This window comes from Acyrthosiphon pisum, chromosome A1 (assembly GCF_005508785.2).
Source record: "Acyrthosiphon pisum isolate AL4f chromosome A1, pea_aphid_22Mar2018_4r6ur, whole genome shotgun sequence".
NCBI classification, from domain to species: domain Eukaryota; kingdom Metazoa; phylum Arthropoda; class Insecta; order Hemiptera; family Aphididae; genus Acyrthosiphon; species Acyrthosiphon pisum.
Window position 1 is genome coordinate 9736618 of NC_042494.1, and position 19127 is coordinate 9755744.

Sequence of the window (19127 nt, forward strand, 5' to 3'; positions counted from 1 at the left end):
CTCTTCGGTCTTATTATAATATTATGTTATTATAATACGCATCGTAAGCGGATTCACGAGAGATCGTTCCTCGGTCTGCTTAAGTGCAATATTACAACACAATAGGTTTATTATAAATAATACATTTTAGATTTTGAGCGTAGCGATGAATGTATTGATCTTATTATGACGCGTATTTTTTTTTTGTTTGAAGACACTTTTTACGTAGTAGAATAAATGCTTCAATTTTCATTTTAAGTGTCGTTTTTGATAACAAATAAAATCTGGTCTGTACTTCGTGTTGTGAAAATTAAAACATCTTTTTTATAAAATCATGGATTACAAAAAAAATATACATAAAAAATATAAAAAAGATAGACCATCTTCTCTCAGAATCGTTTTTCACCGTATAGGTATATAATATTTATAGTATATACTTATTTACCATTGAATTCAAGTTACTTTAACACATCCATTGCAGTGACCTACTAAATGAGGAGGTACACTTAACTCCTATACAACTGTATGACAGAGCGGTTACCCTCCATGACGGTTATTAAAAAAAAAAAAAAAAACATTGATACAAAAACACTGTTTATTCTCTTAGATGCGTAATATTTTTAAATGTATGCAATTTACATCGGTGTCGTTTTATCACATTTTTTACGCAGTATTGAGAGTTAAAAGTTATATGACCGCTTATCTTCACTGCGTTATGTTATTAGAACATACCAATCATTTTCAATTGCTAAATTATCCGTGTAATGTAACTTACCTACCATACTTGGGTACCTAACTTCTTTATTAATATTACGATATCCGACAATTATTTTTCCGAAATGTCAGATTTTACGGTCGCGATCTCGTGTCCACGTCGTGATTTTGCGAATCAGGTCCGCGCAGACAATTTATCATTCTCAAAAACGCGTTGCGCGACCTACCCGCGTTTTGTTTACGGCACAGCTGGTATGGAAAACATTATTTCTCTATGCGATCAAATAATAGTAAAAACGCCGTCGATATACGTTTAAACCCGTAACCGGTATGGGGACACCAGCCGAAATACGAACGCAAATTGGGTGTTTTAATGTCAGGCAGCACTTGATTTATTTTTAAACACTGCAATGGCGTGTGAGAGAGAGACAGATAAAATACAAAAATATAAAAACTTAGTGTAGTCGTCTTTTTCCGCGTTGTGGGCGCGTGTCCTGTGAACAACAATACCTAGGTAGGTACCTATATAGGTATCCAGCTCGAATACGGTGTTATTATAGCTGTTTTTTTGTTCAGTCATCATTTTTTACCCATCGTTTTTTATCATGAACCATAATTGTTTCTTCGCGACGGTGCGTCTCCTCGCTATATTCTTTTCATCGAGCATTCGAAATGACAAAACAGTCAGTGACGATATATAATATCATAAACAATATATAATATACACCTGTTCTTCTATTTAACATCGAGGTTAATAATAATATGCGACACCGTGATGCGTTATGTACCCATTTTTTTTTAGTAATTTTTCTCTCTGTTATTAGAATGTTTTTTACTTCGCCAGCTTCGTCGATGAACCGATACTATTTTTCAAATGCAAAATAATAATCATTTTTTAAATTTTTTACTGAATCGTCGAACCCCGAGAGACGTGCTTGTTCTCCCAAGCTTAAATAGATTATGCTGACAAAAAGTATTCATATATAATATAATATACCTAGTAAATTGTTGTCATTACATATAAAACACTCTTAAAAGCACTATTATATTATTATACATAACTGCTATAGCACCATAGTATAATTTATTGTTAATCTCTAAATGTCTGTATCTATATATTATAATAGATATGAAACATTATTCAACGTTTTGTCGGTTGTACACAGCAAAAACAGAAATACACGAATAAGATTATTTCGTACCCCGTAAAATTTTATATCGTATCAAAAATAATGTTGAATATAATATAACAATATACATAATACTTATAATAATAATAATAATAATAATGTATAGTACTTGAAAAGTTAAAACACAATCGTCTCTTTGGTGTTTGTATTACAATAATTATTATATAATAGCAATATTTATTTATTTTTCTAATTTGTTGTTTTTTTCGTGTGTGTTTACAGCGTGGACGGAAACGAAAACCGATTTCTCAGAGAGTTCGTTGGTTGTGTGCCTCATTCGGCCGGTTGTCGGTTGGCCAGGTGGCTTCAACCAGAGTCGGTCGTCGAACCGGATTCGTGCGAGCTTTCACTGTCCACGGCCGAGGTGCGGTGTGGATGGCCGGCCAAATTCACAGTCCGAACGCGTGACCAGTATGGTAACCCGGTTCAATCGACCGGGTTAAAGGTATATAGTATTATATTTTTGACATAATATTTATTGTATAGCTGTAAAGGCAACATACGAAATATTTGAGACTTAGTTGCGGGGAGGTGAGTCCGAAATTAATAATGTTCTACTAGTACTTCAGATCTAGAAAACATAATAACAAAACAATAATCGTCCTCGCTGTAAATCGGTCACTCTCCTCGTTGATTTAAATAACTTTTATAAAGAAAAAGAATGTATTGTATTATTTTTCTACTTTTAATACATCGAGAGATCGGTTTTTGACAAATAAAACGTAATACCTATTTTAACTGATCAATAACGTTCTAATCATTTCAGTCGTTAAAATTATAAAATACTATTAAAAACGATGTGGTTGTGAAATGTTAACATTTCAGTGATATTAATACGAGGTCTTACGGTATTGCAGCGTGTTTCTATAATTTTAATATTAATTTCCAAATTCCAATGTTTAACAACGAAATGAGTTTCTTAACCCGTATTTAAATTCGAGTACAGTCTTGTAAAAATATTGAAATAAATTATTTTCGTGAAAAATAATCATTTTAATGTCTCGTATTTCAATACAAAATAAATTTTAAGAGTGTGAAGTCGACAGCAAATAATTTTTGCTCTTCCAAATTTAAAATTCATAGAAATCTGTTACATTATTAATTATTACTATTGCGACTAACTACGGTGAACGCATTAAGTGAATGAGGGAATTTTAACAAAATAAATGTAACAAATGTTTTATATTATGGGTATTCACTTTTATTAATAAATTGTTTACGCTTTTCTTAAGGGAGTGGGTGTGCATATTCCTTAATTTCCTACCCACTGTACCACCGCAAAAAATGATAATGGCATCGAGTTAACGGTACGTCGTTTCTTTCATTAGCGATGAACATCGTGTACCTAGCCAATAGGTAAAATAGTATAGGTACGTTTTTATAGTTATAATAACACTGCAACCGTTATACGGGTTTTGTTATTTGCAAGGGTTAACGAGACGTCGGTATATATCTTTTGAATGCGATTTCGTTTATTAATTTTGAAAACAGTTTCGTTTATTAATTATTATTATTATTATTATTAGTGCCAATGTTTTTTACATAGTATATAATAATATATAGGCACGCTGTGTTAACGTTTGATCCATTCAAATTATAAAATTAATGTTAAACAAGTCATTAGGAACACATAATGAAATATTGCTGGCAACGGTGAGTACGTTTCTATGAAAAAGGTTTTAGTGAATTTAAATTCCATTTAATAATAATAGTAATAGCAATTAAATACGTTTAAAATTTGTTTTACGCTCGGGGTATTTTTATTTTCAGTAAAACTTATTTGTTTTGAAATTGAACGATAAAAACTCTATCTTCAATTTAAATTTATAAAATTTTATATTCAAACTTTAATTAATATTTAACATACGTATAATACGATAATTAATTAAATTTGAGATAAAAAGAACTGTTGTGTCATAAAGTTGTTTAAAAACCTTAACTTTCATATACTTACAGAAAGCACTTAAGCTCACTAGCAATACCGAAGTAAGTACCTTTAATATTCCTGTTTAATAATAATTTAAAAATACATAACAGTTTAAAAAATATAGTTATTAAAACTTGATTTATTTGCGTTCCACGATAATAAAATTGATTAGTTCTGTGCACCTACCTATTTTAAAATTAATTGACTTTTCGTAACCAGGTTATCTGAAAATCCAATTTAATAATAATATGACAAATGTCAATGAAATAACTATAAAATTACGAAGTAAAAAAATTTAGTTATATGTTATAATTTGCGATCTTTTTTTTTTAATTTTTATTATTAGATATAGGTACACGCTTTAATGGAATAAATCATTATTCTAAAAGTGTTAATTATATACAAATTGTGACAGGTTTAAGTATTTTATCTAAAATGATGTGTTTAAAAAAATTAAATATAATATTCTCAGTGTTGAGTTGATTGAAGGATTTCTGATGTTGATGGACTGTTGAGAACATGTCCATTAATATATTGATATTTGGAATATTTAATCCGTATGTCTGTTTACTGTCGCACTTCATCCGAAATACTTGAGATATATTTATACTAGATAGTTGTGTCTATATATAGGGCACATGCGAATTAATATAATATAATACATTTTTTGTCTAAACTCAACAGGTGGAATTCTTCACTCAATCGAACTGCAAATCCAAAGCCAACCCATACATAGACAGGGGCTCTGGTGCGGTGGACGACAAGTATTTCGGTGGACACCCAGTGCCAAAAACTTATGTCCCATATGAAACGGTGGTCAAGGACAAGTTCAGATATCAAACCATTACATTCATGAAAGTACGTGGATATGATAAAATAATACATTATTATTTATTAGTTATATTTCCATCTACCATCGTCGGTGATTTGTTGAAAACACAATCCACAAACATGCACGCGCAGCTGTGTACATATTATTATTAATTAATCTCAAGAAACCTATCGAAAACTTATTATTGTAATGCTTTTGCTCTTGTCGGTCTCGCGTGGCTGTTCTATTCGCCGTTTCCGACGGCACCGAGTTATGATGGTAATTAATTAAGTCGGCGTTTAATCAGAACCATTACGGCTTAAAGGTTTTCCGCCCGACGAGTGCAACTAGCGAACAGTGCCAAACAAAAATACATATATTTTATTAATTCCGTCTCTGCGAACCACCGTATATACACTTACCTACATGAAATAATATAATCATTTATATACTACATTATACACAACGCCATCGATCTATTGTTGTACGGTATTGTATGTATCGTCGAGATAAAACAACTTTATTATAATGCAATGTTTATTTCAATAACTAGATCGTTGTATCATTGGCGTAGTTTGTTATTGTACGACTACGAATTATGATATGATTAATAATTGATAAAATCAAAACGTCTACGGATCGTAAATCATAATAATATACGCCTTATGTCTTATATTTTAATAGCGTTATGCTACAGCGATAACACTTATAATTAAAAAAAAACATTCATCAAATTATATATCCGTTTGTATTGACCTATATAATGTATTTCAGCATTACGAGAATTATTCGTTTGAAGAACTCCGCCTGGCGTCACCGTCGGCAAAAGGTGACTCGGAAAAGCTTCCGATGGAGTCGCAGGGCAACGGTACTTACACCGTGTACTGGACGCCGATGGCCACCGGATATTACGACATCAGGGTGGAAGTAGACGGATATCCACTGACGAAACAAGTATTTAATATCATGCGACATTTAACCATGTACCTATTATTGTCTGACGTAATCATAATCGAAGAAAACCGCGCGTATTTGAGAAAGTGTTAAATTCTGTTAATATATGTACCATATAATTCGCTGTCATACTAATCGGCTACACAGGAACCATAGGTAATTTTAGTTTATCATATTTTGGTGCGTCAAAGCGAAGAACGTATTGTGATTTTCAAGGGGTCGCGTGTGCGCAGTGCAACTCGCTTTGCATATTATGATAATATATATTATGGTCGTGATAAATCGAACGCGTCAATCGGACGGCGAATCCGCCCCACGCCCCTTCCCGCTGCAGAGTATTTATCACAAAAATCACCGGATAAACCTAAGAGAGCTCACCCGGTCTTAGACAAATGTCGAACGATCTCTCAACGGGCATCAGCTTCGGGATCTTTTTATTTTTTCGAATGCGATGATTGCTTTTCGCAGAACGTTTATTATAAATAAAATATACCGGCACACCCACCCGTCGCGACCCACCCGATTCGAATAAACGTGCATCGAAGTAAAAAAATACGCAGCTTCGGCGTATTGTGATAAAACATAAGATTATTATAATATTATTTTATATACGCGCGCACGTCCGCTTCCGACGAACAATAATTTCCATCGACTAACTAAACAAATAAAAATAAGTACGTAGAGTGCATAGCATACCTATAAATTATATTACATAATAATGATACGACGCGATGAGCTTTTACAACCTTAACCACATTACCGCTGCGCGTGTTTACAGACGAAACACATCGACGTGAAAGAAGCGCCTTTCAACGGCGCCAAGCCTCCGGATCACGGACTGGCGCTATCGTCTCCCGCCGCGAAATTGCTGCAGCACGTGGGCAAATACAGCGCCGGACTGCGGATCCGCACGCACCCGTCCCTCCAGTCCGAGCAAATTGGATTCATCCCCGTCAAAGGGATCATCGGGTACACTGACGAGGTGAGTGCTCCTCCGGACAGACGACAATAATATTATTGCCTGCAACGCGCGATTTTATGATCTAACAATATTATATAATATGATATGATATTAAAACGCGTCGTCGAGACAAAGGTCGTATGTCGCGATGTGCAGGCAGAGCGTCTACAGATGTAATTGTATTTTCTAACCGATTTTGCGAAACGATTTTTGTTTCGTCACCGTAGACACGAATAAGATGTAAGAATTACCCGGTTCCCGGTGTGTATCACAGGTAACTTATTAATACATAATTGTAATTCATAAATTTTCTTCGAAGCGGAAACTATATCGATTATCGTACTACGTTAATCCACAGCCTACGATAATGTTGACAGTTAATAAAAATTTCATTCTTGCACATAAAAATATGTGTATTTTTGATTACAATACATAGTATTATTATTTTTTAATAATCATAATATTGTGGAGCTGTAACCCATTATTAAACAAAGTTTGTTCTTGATAGTAATTATTTATATTGCTACCTTTTAGAAAGTTATTACAATAATTATTAATATCTGGACGAATTGTTATTTCTGATTTAAACTTAATATTTTGTTTTCGTTTGCAGCTACGTTTAATAATAGGATTTTTCATGCAACTTATGGTATTAAAATCCACAGCAACCCATTTAAGTGTACCCAGCTTACGATTTCTGCGTGACTTCACCCTATTTCGTTTCAGTATTCGTAACTTATATTTATTCGATTTTTCTGGTCCCTCATCAATATGATATTTCCTAAACCTATTTTAATAATCAAATTATAGTTACTCGGCGTTTTGGATAGGCAATTTAGCTACACCTCTGTCGTGGGTCCATTTCTTCGGTATTATGTTTTTTCAATAGGTTGCAAAAATAAAAACAATAATTTTATTATTTACAGTTCATAGCTTATATACAGTACCTATACATTGCATATTTTGCAATAAAGCCAACACAGAAAACTATAGGACCTTATCTCCCCCCCCCCCTTAGCAGTCTATCCTGCATTCTCACGATAACCTGTAATATATTAGACGTGTTCATGAGGTAACAAACGTTTATCGCCGCCATGGTGTTTGGCATAGCGATCGAGTCTGTTTTATTTTTAGTTTTTACCAAACAAACGCGTTCTGCAGTCATGTTTTATTTTCAATTTCCAGTTGTTTCCCATGTGGCGTTTAAAACTTTAAGCCGCTAAACAGAGTTTAACATCAATACAGTTACGCGATGTACATTGAATGGCTGTAGTGGAAAAATGTACAGTATAATAAGTAAACTCGAATAAAACGGCGGGCTGTGACGAAATGACGGCCAATCCGGATATTGGCTAAAATAATCAAAATAAAAAATGCGAGCAACCTGTAATCAATTAATATGTTAATTGAGTTACATAATATTCTGAACAATTTTATGGGTGGAAAAAATGTATAATTATTATGTAAATTAAAAAACCCTTTATTTATTTTTTATTTTTGAGTAATTAAGAATAACAGTTTCATATTGAATGGATTTTAATTCGAAAACGAATAAAATAATGATTAAAATTGACTATGTAGCTAGTATAAATTAAATATTTATCTGTGTGGGAAATATTTAAGTTATGAAAAACTTTTTACAATTACAATACAATTGCGATCGTTCGTATGAACGTAAAATAAAACGACTTGTTTAGATTTTAAAATAGCCGCCACTCTATAGTTTTGAGCAATTTTGGTCCACGTAAAAATAAATCTACCCGTTATTTATACAATATATTATATACTCTACATGTAAGCGGCACTATAGATTTCCTTTATAGGCTTATGATCCAATAAAAATATATTGTGTAACCTAATATAAATCTCGGGTTGAAAGCAAAGTTTTGAAAAAAATTTTTTTTTTAAATCATCTATAGTTACATTGCTTTCCTTTCGTTTTTTTTTCATTTTTTTGCTGTTTTTCTTCGTCTCGTTCATCGTAAACACAATGTTCACAGATGAGCAACGACGACGGTGATTGGGTTTTGTTAAACTCGGAAACGGTGGAACGGTATTGCCAGCGGAGCGCGCTGCACATCGAAGCGTGGTGCATGAGGGCCAACAAATATTTGAACAGCGAACAGTTTTTGGTGCCTGTGAATGGGAAAACCGGTGGACCGAAAGCGCCCGCCGCAGCCAAGGGAGACTGCAGCGACAAACGTGCGGCCGTCGCGAGACCGGACATACCGAAGCAGCCAAACAGAGAAGTGTACGTACTTACAATATAATATACAATATTGTCATATCGGTACGATCAGTGGTCTTGGCCCTTGGGGTTGGGGTTGGAGAACCTGTAATACGGTTAACTCGGCGAGGAGTTTTTTAGAGGCGTTTGCGACGTGTAGTCGGAACCGCAGCCGGAGAGCTCCAGGGAGATGGTTCATATAATCAGCTAATATATTTTTTTTTATACTTGCGTAGAATATATAGCTGTTTCACCATAAACAATTCTAAAGTGTCGAGTGAGAAACTAGCGTCGAAACAATTATTAATATTATAACAATTAACATATTTTGTATAAGTAACACAACGGGCGTTCTAAAAAGATATAATTATTAGTGATTATTATATGGTTGAAAATGTTGAAACATTATTCCATCATGTTAATTATACAATGGCACTATATGTTAATAATGATTATCAAAAACAACATTGTCATAATGGCCCGTGTTTTTTATATATTAATATTATTAATAATGAGTAATGACAGTATATTTATTACTCGTTTTAACCATATTTTTATAGCATGAGCTATAAATAAAATTACCTTTTACAATTTTACCGGTTTCCAGAACTAATGGAATAATAATAATCCCGTACAATATATATATATGAAAATGTAATTCGAAAACAAATCCAAAGTTAGAATTGGACAGCATTTTCACTTTCATTCATTTTTAATTGTACATTTGTTACAAAACGTATATATATATATATATATTATAATACGTACAAAAAGATGATTATTATTTTTTTTTATCTCTTTTAGTTTTCTTATAAAATCTAAAACAACATTAAAGTTTTTTAATCAAACTTTAACATGATTTGAAATTGTTTAGACATTCGCGGGACGAGCAAAATCAATAATTCGTTTTCAATTATGCATTCAGATTTATAAGTGTTATATTAATTCCTTTGTGCACAAACTCGAATAAATATTTAAGGCAACGTCCTCTACGTTTCCATTACTATTATACGAGTGTGTATTATAGCAAGAGTGCAATACGTAATTTAATCATTATGCAAAGCTTATTTTTATTTAATTACTCGTTCCGGATTTTAATTGACGTTACTTTAATTGAAAAACAAAACTTATTTATAGTTATATACCTAATTTACGTATTATAAAGTTATTTGCTCAATGTATGCAGTTTTGTGCATACAATATAAATCCGCGACTTCAAATATGTACACGTATTTGCATATTGTGTTATTTTTAGTCGTTGATATGAACGTAGCAAAACCCTATTGTGTACCAGCAATATTTGTTTTGGAAAACCGCGTAAAAAAGTAAAACAGGTTCGGTTGCATGCACTTGACAAAAAAAAAATGAAAACGTAAATATCATTATGCATATCAATGTCTCTATATATTGTTACGAATAAAACATATCTACGAAAGAAAATCAATGTGAAAACTCGATCCCGTCAGTTTTTCAGTTCATTGGACAAACAGGTGTGTATAAATTATATTATATATCTGAATTTAATGACGGTCGCAAATTCCATATAATTTCTAATAGTAAATACAAATGACGTTAATGGTCACTAAAATGTGGACTCGGAATTTCCGAAACACAAACTTATTGCATAAACACCAATACTATTGCGTAGGTATAATATATTAGCGTACCTATATATACGCCAAATTCGTTTTTCTTTAATTTTAAAATTATTAGTGCACAGACGTCACACACACATTATCCCTACGCACTACACAAAATTATAGTACTTGCACATGTATTGTACATATTTTTGTATACTTTTCATGAGCGTCCGTTAATGTGCTCTAATGTTGGCATAAAAACAAAAATGTATAAATTAACGGAATAATATAAAACGCGTGATGTGGCTATAATATAAGTTGTATAAATAAATAACTTTTGTCTTTTACAATCAATATTAATAAATGATAAGGGGAAAAAAATCGGGAAAATGTTCATTCCCACCGTCGTTGGCATCGGAATGACTAATATAATATACCTGTATACGATACACCTATTTACATATAATGTAATATTTAATGATTTATTATTTCCATCAATCCTTCCCTGCAGGCGTCATATTATTATGGTCATTAATAAAAATATATTTATTTATTATGTTAATAATAATATGAGGTATCAACGCGGCAGTCTGAGTAAGTTATTTAGATATTGTTGAAATGAACCATTATTTTAAAAAAATAGACTGAATTGTGGAATAATATTAATTATAGGTACTAAATAAATAATTTAATTACCTAAGCGTTTTTTTTTTTATTGAATTAAGATATTTTTTATTAAAAATTATTTTTCATTCGACCTGGTTAGCCCAATAGGATAAAAATTTGAAAAGGATAAAAAAAAAGCGGCTGAATATGACGTCAGTATGTAACGCGCTCCGTCGCTGGTTCGAATCCCAGCCACGGGTGGCATCGCTCTCTGGGCAGGCAACTGTCAACCGGGCATAGCAGAAACCTATGGGTGCCCAAATAAAAATTCGGCCAAATAGGCGTCCATTTCAAACCTTGCCTTCGGGCCTACCCCCGGACATCGTGGCATATGAAAAAAAATCTATGGTTTGACTATTTCAGGTGTGATTTCGTCTAAATATGAGTAGGTACCGATAATATTAATTGTCATTACTCATTATGCCTGATTTTTTATTCAACGTCTTTCCGACCTAAAGACTCACGCCCTTGCCACTGCGTATAATATTGGGTTTATCTTTATAATGTAATATAATGTGTTACTTATGTTGCACTTACTTACAATTATTATTCCTACTCTACAGACCCAAGTCTTCATCGATGCTTCCACCGCCACCACCGCCGCCACCACCACCACCACCACCACCACCACCTCCGCCACCGCAACAGCCGTCTCCTGACCACTCTGCAGGGCAGCCAGTCGACTACAAAGTCGTTGTGTGCGGTGCCTCGGGGCACAACATCCGGAATCAGCCGACGTTTAAGGCCACACCGGTTGGTATGCTCGTTCAGGGCAACATTGTTCAGGCAGTGGACAGGGTGACCAACGGCGAGGGCGTTTGGATCAGACTTTCCGACCAGTGTGCTGCGGCTCACTGCGGCGTTTCATGTGCGACAGCCTGGTCGCTGGCAGCTGACACTTCACAAGTCATCTACTTGAAACCGGAAAAAGATCAGAGTGAGTTGATGTTAAAAGAAGGATGTCAGGGTGCTTTTTTTAGGGTTCCGTACGGTAAAACGGGACCCGCTATTACTAAAGCTTCGCTGTCCGTTCGTCTGTCACCAGGCTGTATATCATGAACCATGATAGTTAGAAAGTTGAAATTTTCACAGATTATGTATTTCTGTTGCCGCTATAACAACAAATACTAAAAATTCTAAAATATATGATATAAGCATGTGTTGCCGACATGTTTATAGCTATTGATGGTACGGAACCCTTCGTGCGCGAATCCGACTCGCACTTGGCCAGTTTTCCCCCCTCTCTGGCCAACGCGCTACATGGACAAAACATATTCACGCAAAATATATTTTTTTATTTTTTAGTAATCTCAAGAGTAAAACCATAAATTACCCATTTCAATAATTATAGAGAATAATATTTTTGAAGGTATATCAGTTTATGTAGAAAATGTCTCGAAAAATATTCATTTAAATTTAAACTTTTTTTTTATTATATTAAATGGAATATAAAGTCAAATAATAATAAAATGTAAAAGCGACATGTCAAACCCTCAAAAATATTATAACCTCAATAATTTTCGTAAGAGGCGTTTTTCGAGAATGCGTTTTGCGTTATATCTATCATGTGAGTCTGAGAAAGGATAGACAAATATTGCAGTCGAATTCTCTTAATGCTAATTTTATACCCACAGCAATTATTATTAGTGATTATTGCACGTTGCCTCAAAAACCTACGCCTATGGTATGGACCTTCGCAAACGTTATACTGTATTCCGTTTGAAAAAAAATTGGTTACTTCGTGCATATGACTAGAGCTAAGGAGTAGGGATTTTGGTAGTTTCGGCGAGGGAACGACGCGTTTTGGTTCTAGCGCAAGCGCATTCTCTTGGTGAACGGAGTGTATGTTATTTAGCTATATTATTATAAGGAGCGCCATTAAACGTACTTATATTCAATGAATATAAATTATAGGTATAAACAATATATATATTACCTATAGACTATTCGACTAGATTATTCGAATAATTATGAAAAAATCATCCGAATAAAATTTTATTTAAATGATCATCTAAATTAAATTGTATTCGAATAACGCCCAACTCTGCCTATAGTTTATAAACGTTCAAAAATAAACTGTATACAATATTTTTAAGTTTTCCGTGTAATTTTCCGTGTTATCGTTGAAACTAGTCGAATTTTAAGGCCGTCTATTGGGAGTGGATTGTAGTTATCTCACCGACAGCTAGTCCCCATAATAATCCCCTGCCATAGCCACCGTCAGACTAAATCCATGCAGGTCAACTGTGTGGTCCAGTGCGCCACACCGAGACTGTATTTTTGTTTCACTTATTGTACACAATAATGTGTATTATTATACCCAGTAATAATTTTGATTTTAAAAACGACTAAACAAATTAAATATTTAAAGAAAAACAATTTATCATTTCGAGTCTATTAAATCAAGCCTTGAAGCCCTGAAAGTTTGACCGGTCATTATTGTATTAATGCGGATGCATTAATTATAAGCCACTATGTCCCTTATCTTCTAAAACCCACTGCTAGGGCAAAGGCTTTACTGCAGGAAAAGCGGTACAATTAATCAGGATAACCTAACCTATCTTATTGTACCTACGATATGTGAGAGTTCAATATTCATAGATATAATAAAATATCCATACGACTCGATGCGGAAGAAGCAACCTTTTCACACACCACTGCGCCTTTTCGGTAACGTATAAAATTATAATTAATTACTTACGCATTTGGCATAATATTAACACTGCTATATTTTATAACTCTGTCCAATGCAATAAAACTACACAAGTCCGTTATCATGTTGATTGAAATTAATCAGTGTAAAGGCGTAATGATTGATAAGTAAACGCCGCGCCGTAATCTTTAATGAATATTGTTCGCCAATATGACGTATTGATAAGTATTTCAATTTTAAATAAATTATCAAATTATTGCAATGGTTGCTATTGTTTATAATATTATACTCTTTTCAGTATATTATTATTTTTTCATATTTTGTATGTGTAAATAGTAAATTATAATATCACGTTGTAGAACATTTTGAACTATATAAATGTTCAGAATAAACAACTGAATACAGGTATATTTACTGCAAACCAAACTCATAATCTCACGCGAAACTATGGTCGTTTAGATTGAAGTTATTAAAACTCCATATTCCTGAAAAAACATTTTGTTCATTTCCGTAATGTGACTATTTGTAAATAGTACATTTAAGTATTAAACTATCGAACTAAATGGTTTTCTACCCAAGGCTGGAAGAAAATACATTTTCATTAGACCGAACGTCACACCAAAGTACCTATATAATATATATTAAATAAACTGATATGCAAATTTTCTAATAACGCGCATTGTTTGGTATGGTTAAACTGTCTGAAATACTTTTACTAAGAGTCGGCATGCCATTCATGCATTTAAACCGTCAAAGTTCATCAAAATATTATTCAGACATATAATAATATGTATAGGTTAGCGTACGTATATATTTGAATATCGAATGGGAAAACAAACCAATTTAGTTTAATATATAAATACATTTTATTGTATACGTTTTATTATTAACAGTTCAATTTACGGTAACCCGTCACCACTCGCCACGACACTGTAACAGTGTGACGTTTGTTAACGTTTATTAAATATTAATAAGTATAATTAACCCATAGTGTGTGTACAAAGCGATCGGGTTATTGTAAATTGTTAATTTTCAAAAAAATCAACTCGAATATGAGCCATACTTATAAACTGATATGTATATATTTAATAATAATATGTGCCAAAGTGGTATAAGTAATAGTATATCGGAGTACCTATGTATAATATCGTGATATAAATATATAATATATTCAAATCAACGTGGTTTTAAAATGTTCAATTTCTAGTCTATGAAATACAATAATAATACAATAATATAAAATACTAAGATAAAATAATATTGCAAATATGTGTTTATTATAATTTATAACCATCGATGTGTTAATAATAATAATAATATTATTACAATAATGTAATTATAATTATAGCATAACTCGTACCTATAATAGTGGGTTTGTGGTTTTAATTAATTGCTCGATTTCGTGACCGTGAAAGTTTTCGAAAATATAAATTACGAAATTATTTAAATTTTAAAAATCGCTCGAATGTCGAAAAAATAATAAACGACCGCTGTGTGTATACACATCACACACTCATAAAAAAAAAAAACCAAAGTAGGTTACTTTGAGGGGTGCACATGACCACCGACGAACTGCAGTTTGATGTACCCGCGGTTTAATAACAATTTGACGATAGACCGTCGAAATTCAGCAGCACGACTACAACCACCGTTGTAACACATTCATGTGCACGTATTATTATTTTGATAGGTACATATAATAATATTACATGTAGTGTACACAAATTTTACTAAACACACTAGCCTCTTTCGATGAAAACTTAAACAATAAATATCGCGCACACACACACAACATTTCCATTGTTTGCCATATCATTAGTGCACAGAACGGTATCTGTAACCGACCTTCCATCCACCCCCCCCCCTCCACCCCCACACAACAACAAAACGCCCGGGCGATGCCGTGAAAACGTTTCAAGTTGATGAATTCCACGACTCGAACATGGCTAATTTGTTTGTTGCACTCGTATATGTATTATATAATAATATGTTACAAGCGCACACAGATTGTTTCGAATTTCGGTCGGTAAATTAAACGCGTACGGTAACTCAATTTGCTGCGGCGGCGGCGGCGGCGGCAGACGGACGCACGCATCCGTTAAACGATAATTAAAATCTCCGCGTTATATTATATTATACGTGTAGTACAGGTACATACGGTAGCGAATTTCACCAGAGTAGGAATTTAATAAATCGACGTGTGCCCCAAAAGCATTTCCCGCCAGCGACGAGGTCCTTATACCTAACCTGCGGTAAATGCCCGCGCTGAAAAAGGGGTTACACACTCGCGCCGCGATCGGGCCGCGTGCCAGGCGACTTTAATATATCTGGACGAAAGCCCAAAATTATCAATTACTATAACGCTGCAAGTATATATATATAGGTACATTATAAATGCTTATTTTACGCGATATATCTTGTTAATAAGTCACCGCGGGCTCGTAATATATATATATATATTTATACATTATTTATTGTGGCTGACGCCAAATTATCGATCAAAGACTGCGCGGCAGGTGAGTGCGTACTCGTTGGCATCTATATTAGGTATGTCTCTCGTGCCGTTTTCGATCGTCGTTTAAAAGGCCAAACCGTTTCGCGTGCCGAACCCACGAACAGTCGTCGACGTCCATCGTTTGCTGCTGCACAGATAAACGAAACCCCACTCCGCATGTCATCATAAATTCATAATCATAATATCTCAGATTTGAACGAGATGCCTGTCTTTTTATGCATATTAAAAACTGAACTTTTTTTTCGAACCAAAATATCGATAGTACATTATAATTATATTTTTATTTCATATACATATTATAGCTGGTACCTATGTGAACCTAACCCATGACTCGTGAGCCGTGGCGCTGGTGTAAGCCGTAGAGTGCGTTTAATCCGATGATGTTTTATTCCTAAAATCCTTATCAAATTTATTTTACCTAGACAGTCGGTATTTCGTTCAACATAATATTATAAGAGTATGAACTCCAAGTTTTCCCGGGAAAAGTTAATTGGAACCTTTAAAGGTAAAAATGTCTATAAGTAGTTCATGAAAAACGCAAGGAGTAGAAGTTTTTTATTTTACTACAATCCAATAGAACGAATGATTTCACATATTTTCTCGGAAGTAATTCATTTTAAATAATTATATTTTATATTCCTTGATTTTTTAAAAGCACAATATGTCTGAATTAATTATAACAATATGTAGGTATAGGTATACATTTTTTTTTATTTAACTTAAAATCAAAAACCCTCCCCGATACATTTTTCGGAGATGTTAAATGAAACAAACTCCTACCTATTTTATATTAATAAATTTATATGTAAAATGGCAGATGTCCAATCCCCTTAATCATATTCTTTCAATCTTATTTAATTTTATATTTTGGAAAAATCGAAATGATACTTATAAGTTAGTTAAACCAAAAACTATATTTAACCTTTTAAATAATATTTTGCACAATAACCAAATCCAATAGTTATAACCAACTTTAAACTTTTTTGATATTTTGTATTCATTAAAACTATAAGTACCTATTTATAGTACTATAAGATATATCATTTAAAAAGAAATCAAGAAAGTAAAATATCTGAAGATGATATTATTATTAGTAATTTCAAATTTGTATTAAGTTTTTAATATTAAAAATAAATGCTTAGGACGTAGATTACTTTTATAATAACTGGCTCAAACAGCAATTACAATTTTAAAGTGCTTTTATTATAATATATATCTTAACATATTTTATTAGAGATGTAATTTTTTTTCTTTAATATTTGTTATTTCCAACGAAAGCAACCACTTAATATCTTATTTATTTCTAAGGATTTGTATTTTGTCTCTTATTTTTAAAACACTGGGTCAGTAAATATTAACTTATGAAAAATATATAAAAAATATGCAACTACCATCAATATTAATGATACAGTTGATTAAGTTTGAAATAAATTTGAAGAGCTTCAAGTATGTTTACATTGGTCGTAATGTTGTTTAAATATCTAATTAAATGATTATTAAAAGTATTAAAATATACTTCCATGTAACTCCTACTTTTATAACTATATGGAATTTTATATTTTGTTTTAATCAATATCAAAAATTGTATACATTAAGTAATTAAACGCTTCGTGATATCATAACCATATTATTTCCAATAATACATGGACAATGCCATGGATCGTATTTAGATCGAAGAGACCAAATAAAAAAATGACGTTGAGTTACATTTCGAGTTTTTGCAGCATAATGAGGGTTTGTTAAAATACAGTGTGCGGAAAATTTCAAGAGGACTTTTCCTTCGTAATTGTAGAAGTTTTCGAGTTTTAAAGTTCTACTGGTTTATCATAGCTAGATATATCTCGGTTTTATATATTATGTACTCGTTTTAACGAACTAGATATTATGGTGAACGCGCATTGCCAGATTGGCCTGCACGCTGTTTCCGATAAAAAATAATAAAATTACGTACAATAATAGTATTATAAGGTTGACCCTTTACTGTGAATTCTGTAACGAATAAGAGGAGGAGGTGAGGAGGAGTTAAATTATCAAACAGTTCGTGTACCTATTTATAGAGTTATACATGATAATAGTATTATGATAATACAGCTTTGGTAAAAAAAAATTACACAATTGTGTAATCAGATTTCGATATGTAAAATCAGAATTAGGTTTTAAAAAAATTCGTTAGCCCATTATATATATTTATTTTTAATTACCTAATTTAAAATGTATGATTTCGTGAATTATTGGTCGATTTCACGCGTCCTAAACGCGTACACTATAATAGTGCGTGAACCAACGATAGAGATCGATTTTAAAAATCTCCCAAACGGGAACCGCATACCAGGTATATCTGTCTACTCCTGCGCTGGTCTTGACGAGACGTGAAAGCGAAAGTCCTTTGAACCGAGCCAGTGTATATTATACAATATATAGCAACTGTGTGTATATATATATGTGTGTATACGGCGTACCTAATATACAACGGCAGCCGCCGCAGGTGGATCTCCGGTTCGCTTTCCCCCCGCCGGTCTCGTGTTTATTTTATATAATAGATTAACTCGACTATATATATTATTATAATACACTGTACCCACCTACCTACCTGCAGCGTAATCTTAGTCGGTCTCTTATATATTATATCCGTCGTCGCGCGGCCGGCAACTTTGTACACGAGAAAAACGTCAATAGCACACACGTTGACGACTTGTAAACAAAATTTCAAAGGACACAGTTAAAGAGCTTTGGTCGGAGTTAGTGCGGCGGGCTCCCTCGGGCTTAAGGCTTCCCGGTTTGTGTGCACCCCCCCCCCCCCCCTCCCCACCACATCGCTCCGTTACCTTCGGCGGCTACCTCGCACGCGTTTCTCATTCTCTTTTTGTGGCCACGCCGCGCCCGTTTGTTTAAAGTAAATATAACTAGCGTGTGTATATCATATATATATATAAATTATTATTATTATGAT

At 33.2% G+C, this 19127-nt stretch overlaps 1 protein-coding gene across 1 annotated transcript in view; it reads left to right on the forward strand.

The window, feature by feature from the left end:
- The first annotated feature begins 2077 nt into the window (after positions 1-2077).
- Positions 2078-19127, forward strand: part of LOC100161379 (E3 ubiquitin-protein ligase MYCBP2) — a 37101-nt gene continuing 20051 nt past the window's right edge. The window contains exons 1-6 of the mRNA XM_029486606.1: positions 2078-2328; positions 4495-4668; positions 5396-5575; positions 6354-6557; positions 8537-8787; positions 11573-11946. Coding sequence (XP_029342466.1) covers positions 4663-4668; positions 5396-5575; positions 6354-6557; positions 8537-8787; positions 11573-11946 — 1015 coding nt within the window. The 5' untranslated portion in view covers positions 2078-2328; positions 4495-4662. The remainder of the gene's footprint in view (positions 2329-4494; positions 4669-5395; positions 5576-6353; positions 6558-8536; positions 8788-11572; positions 11947-19127) is intronic.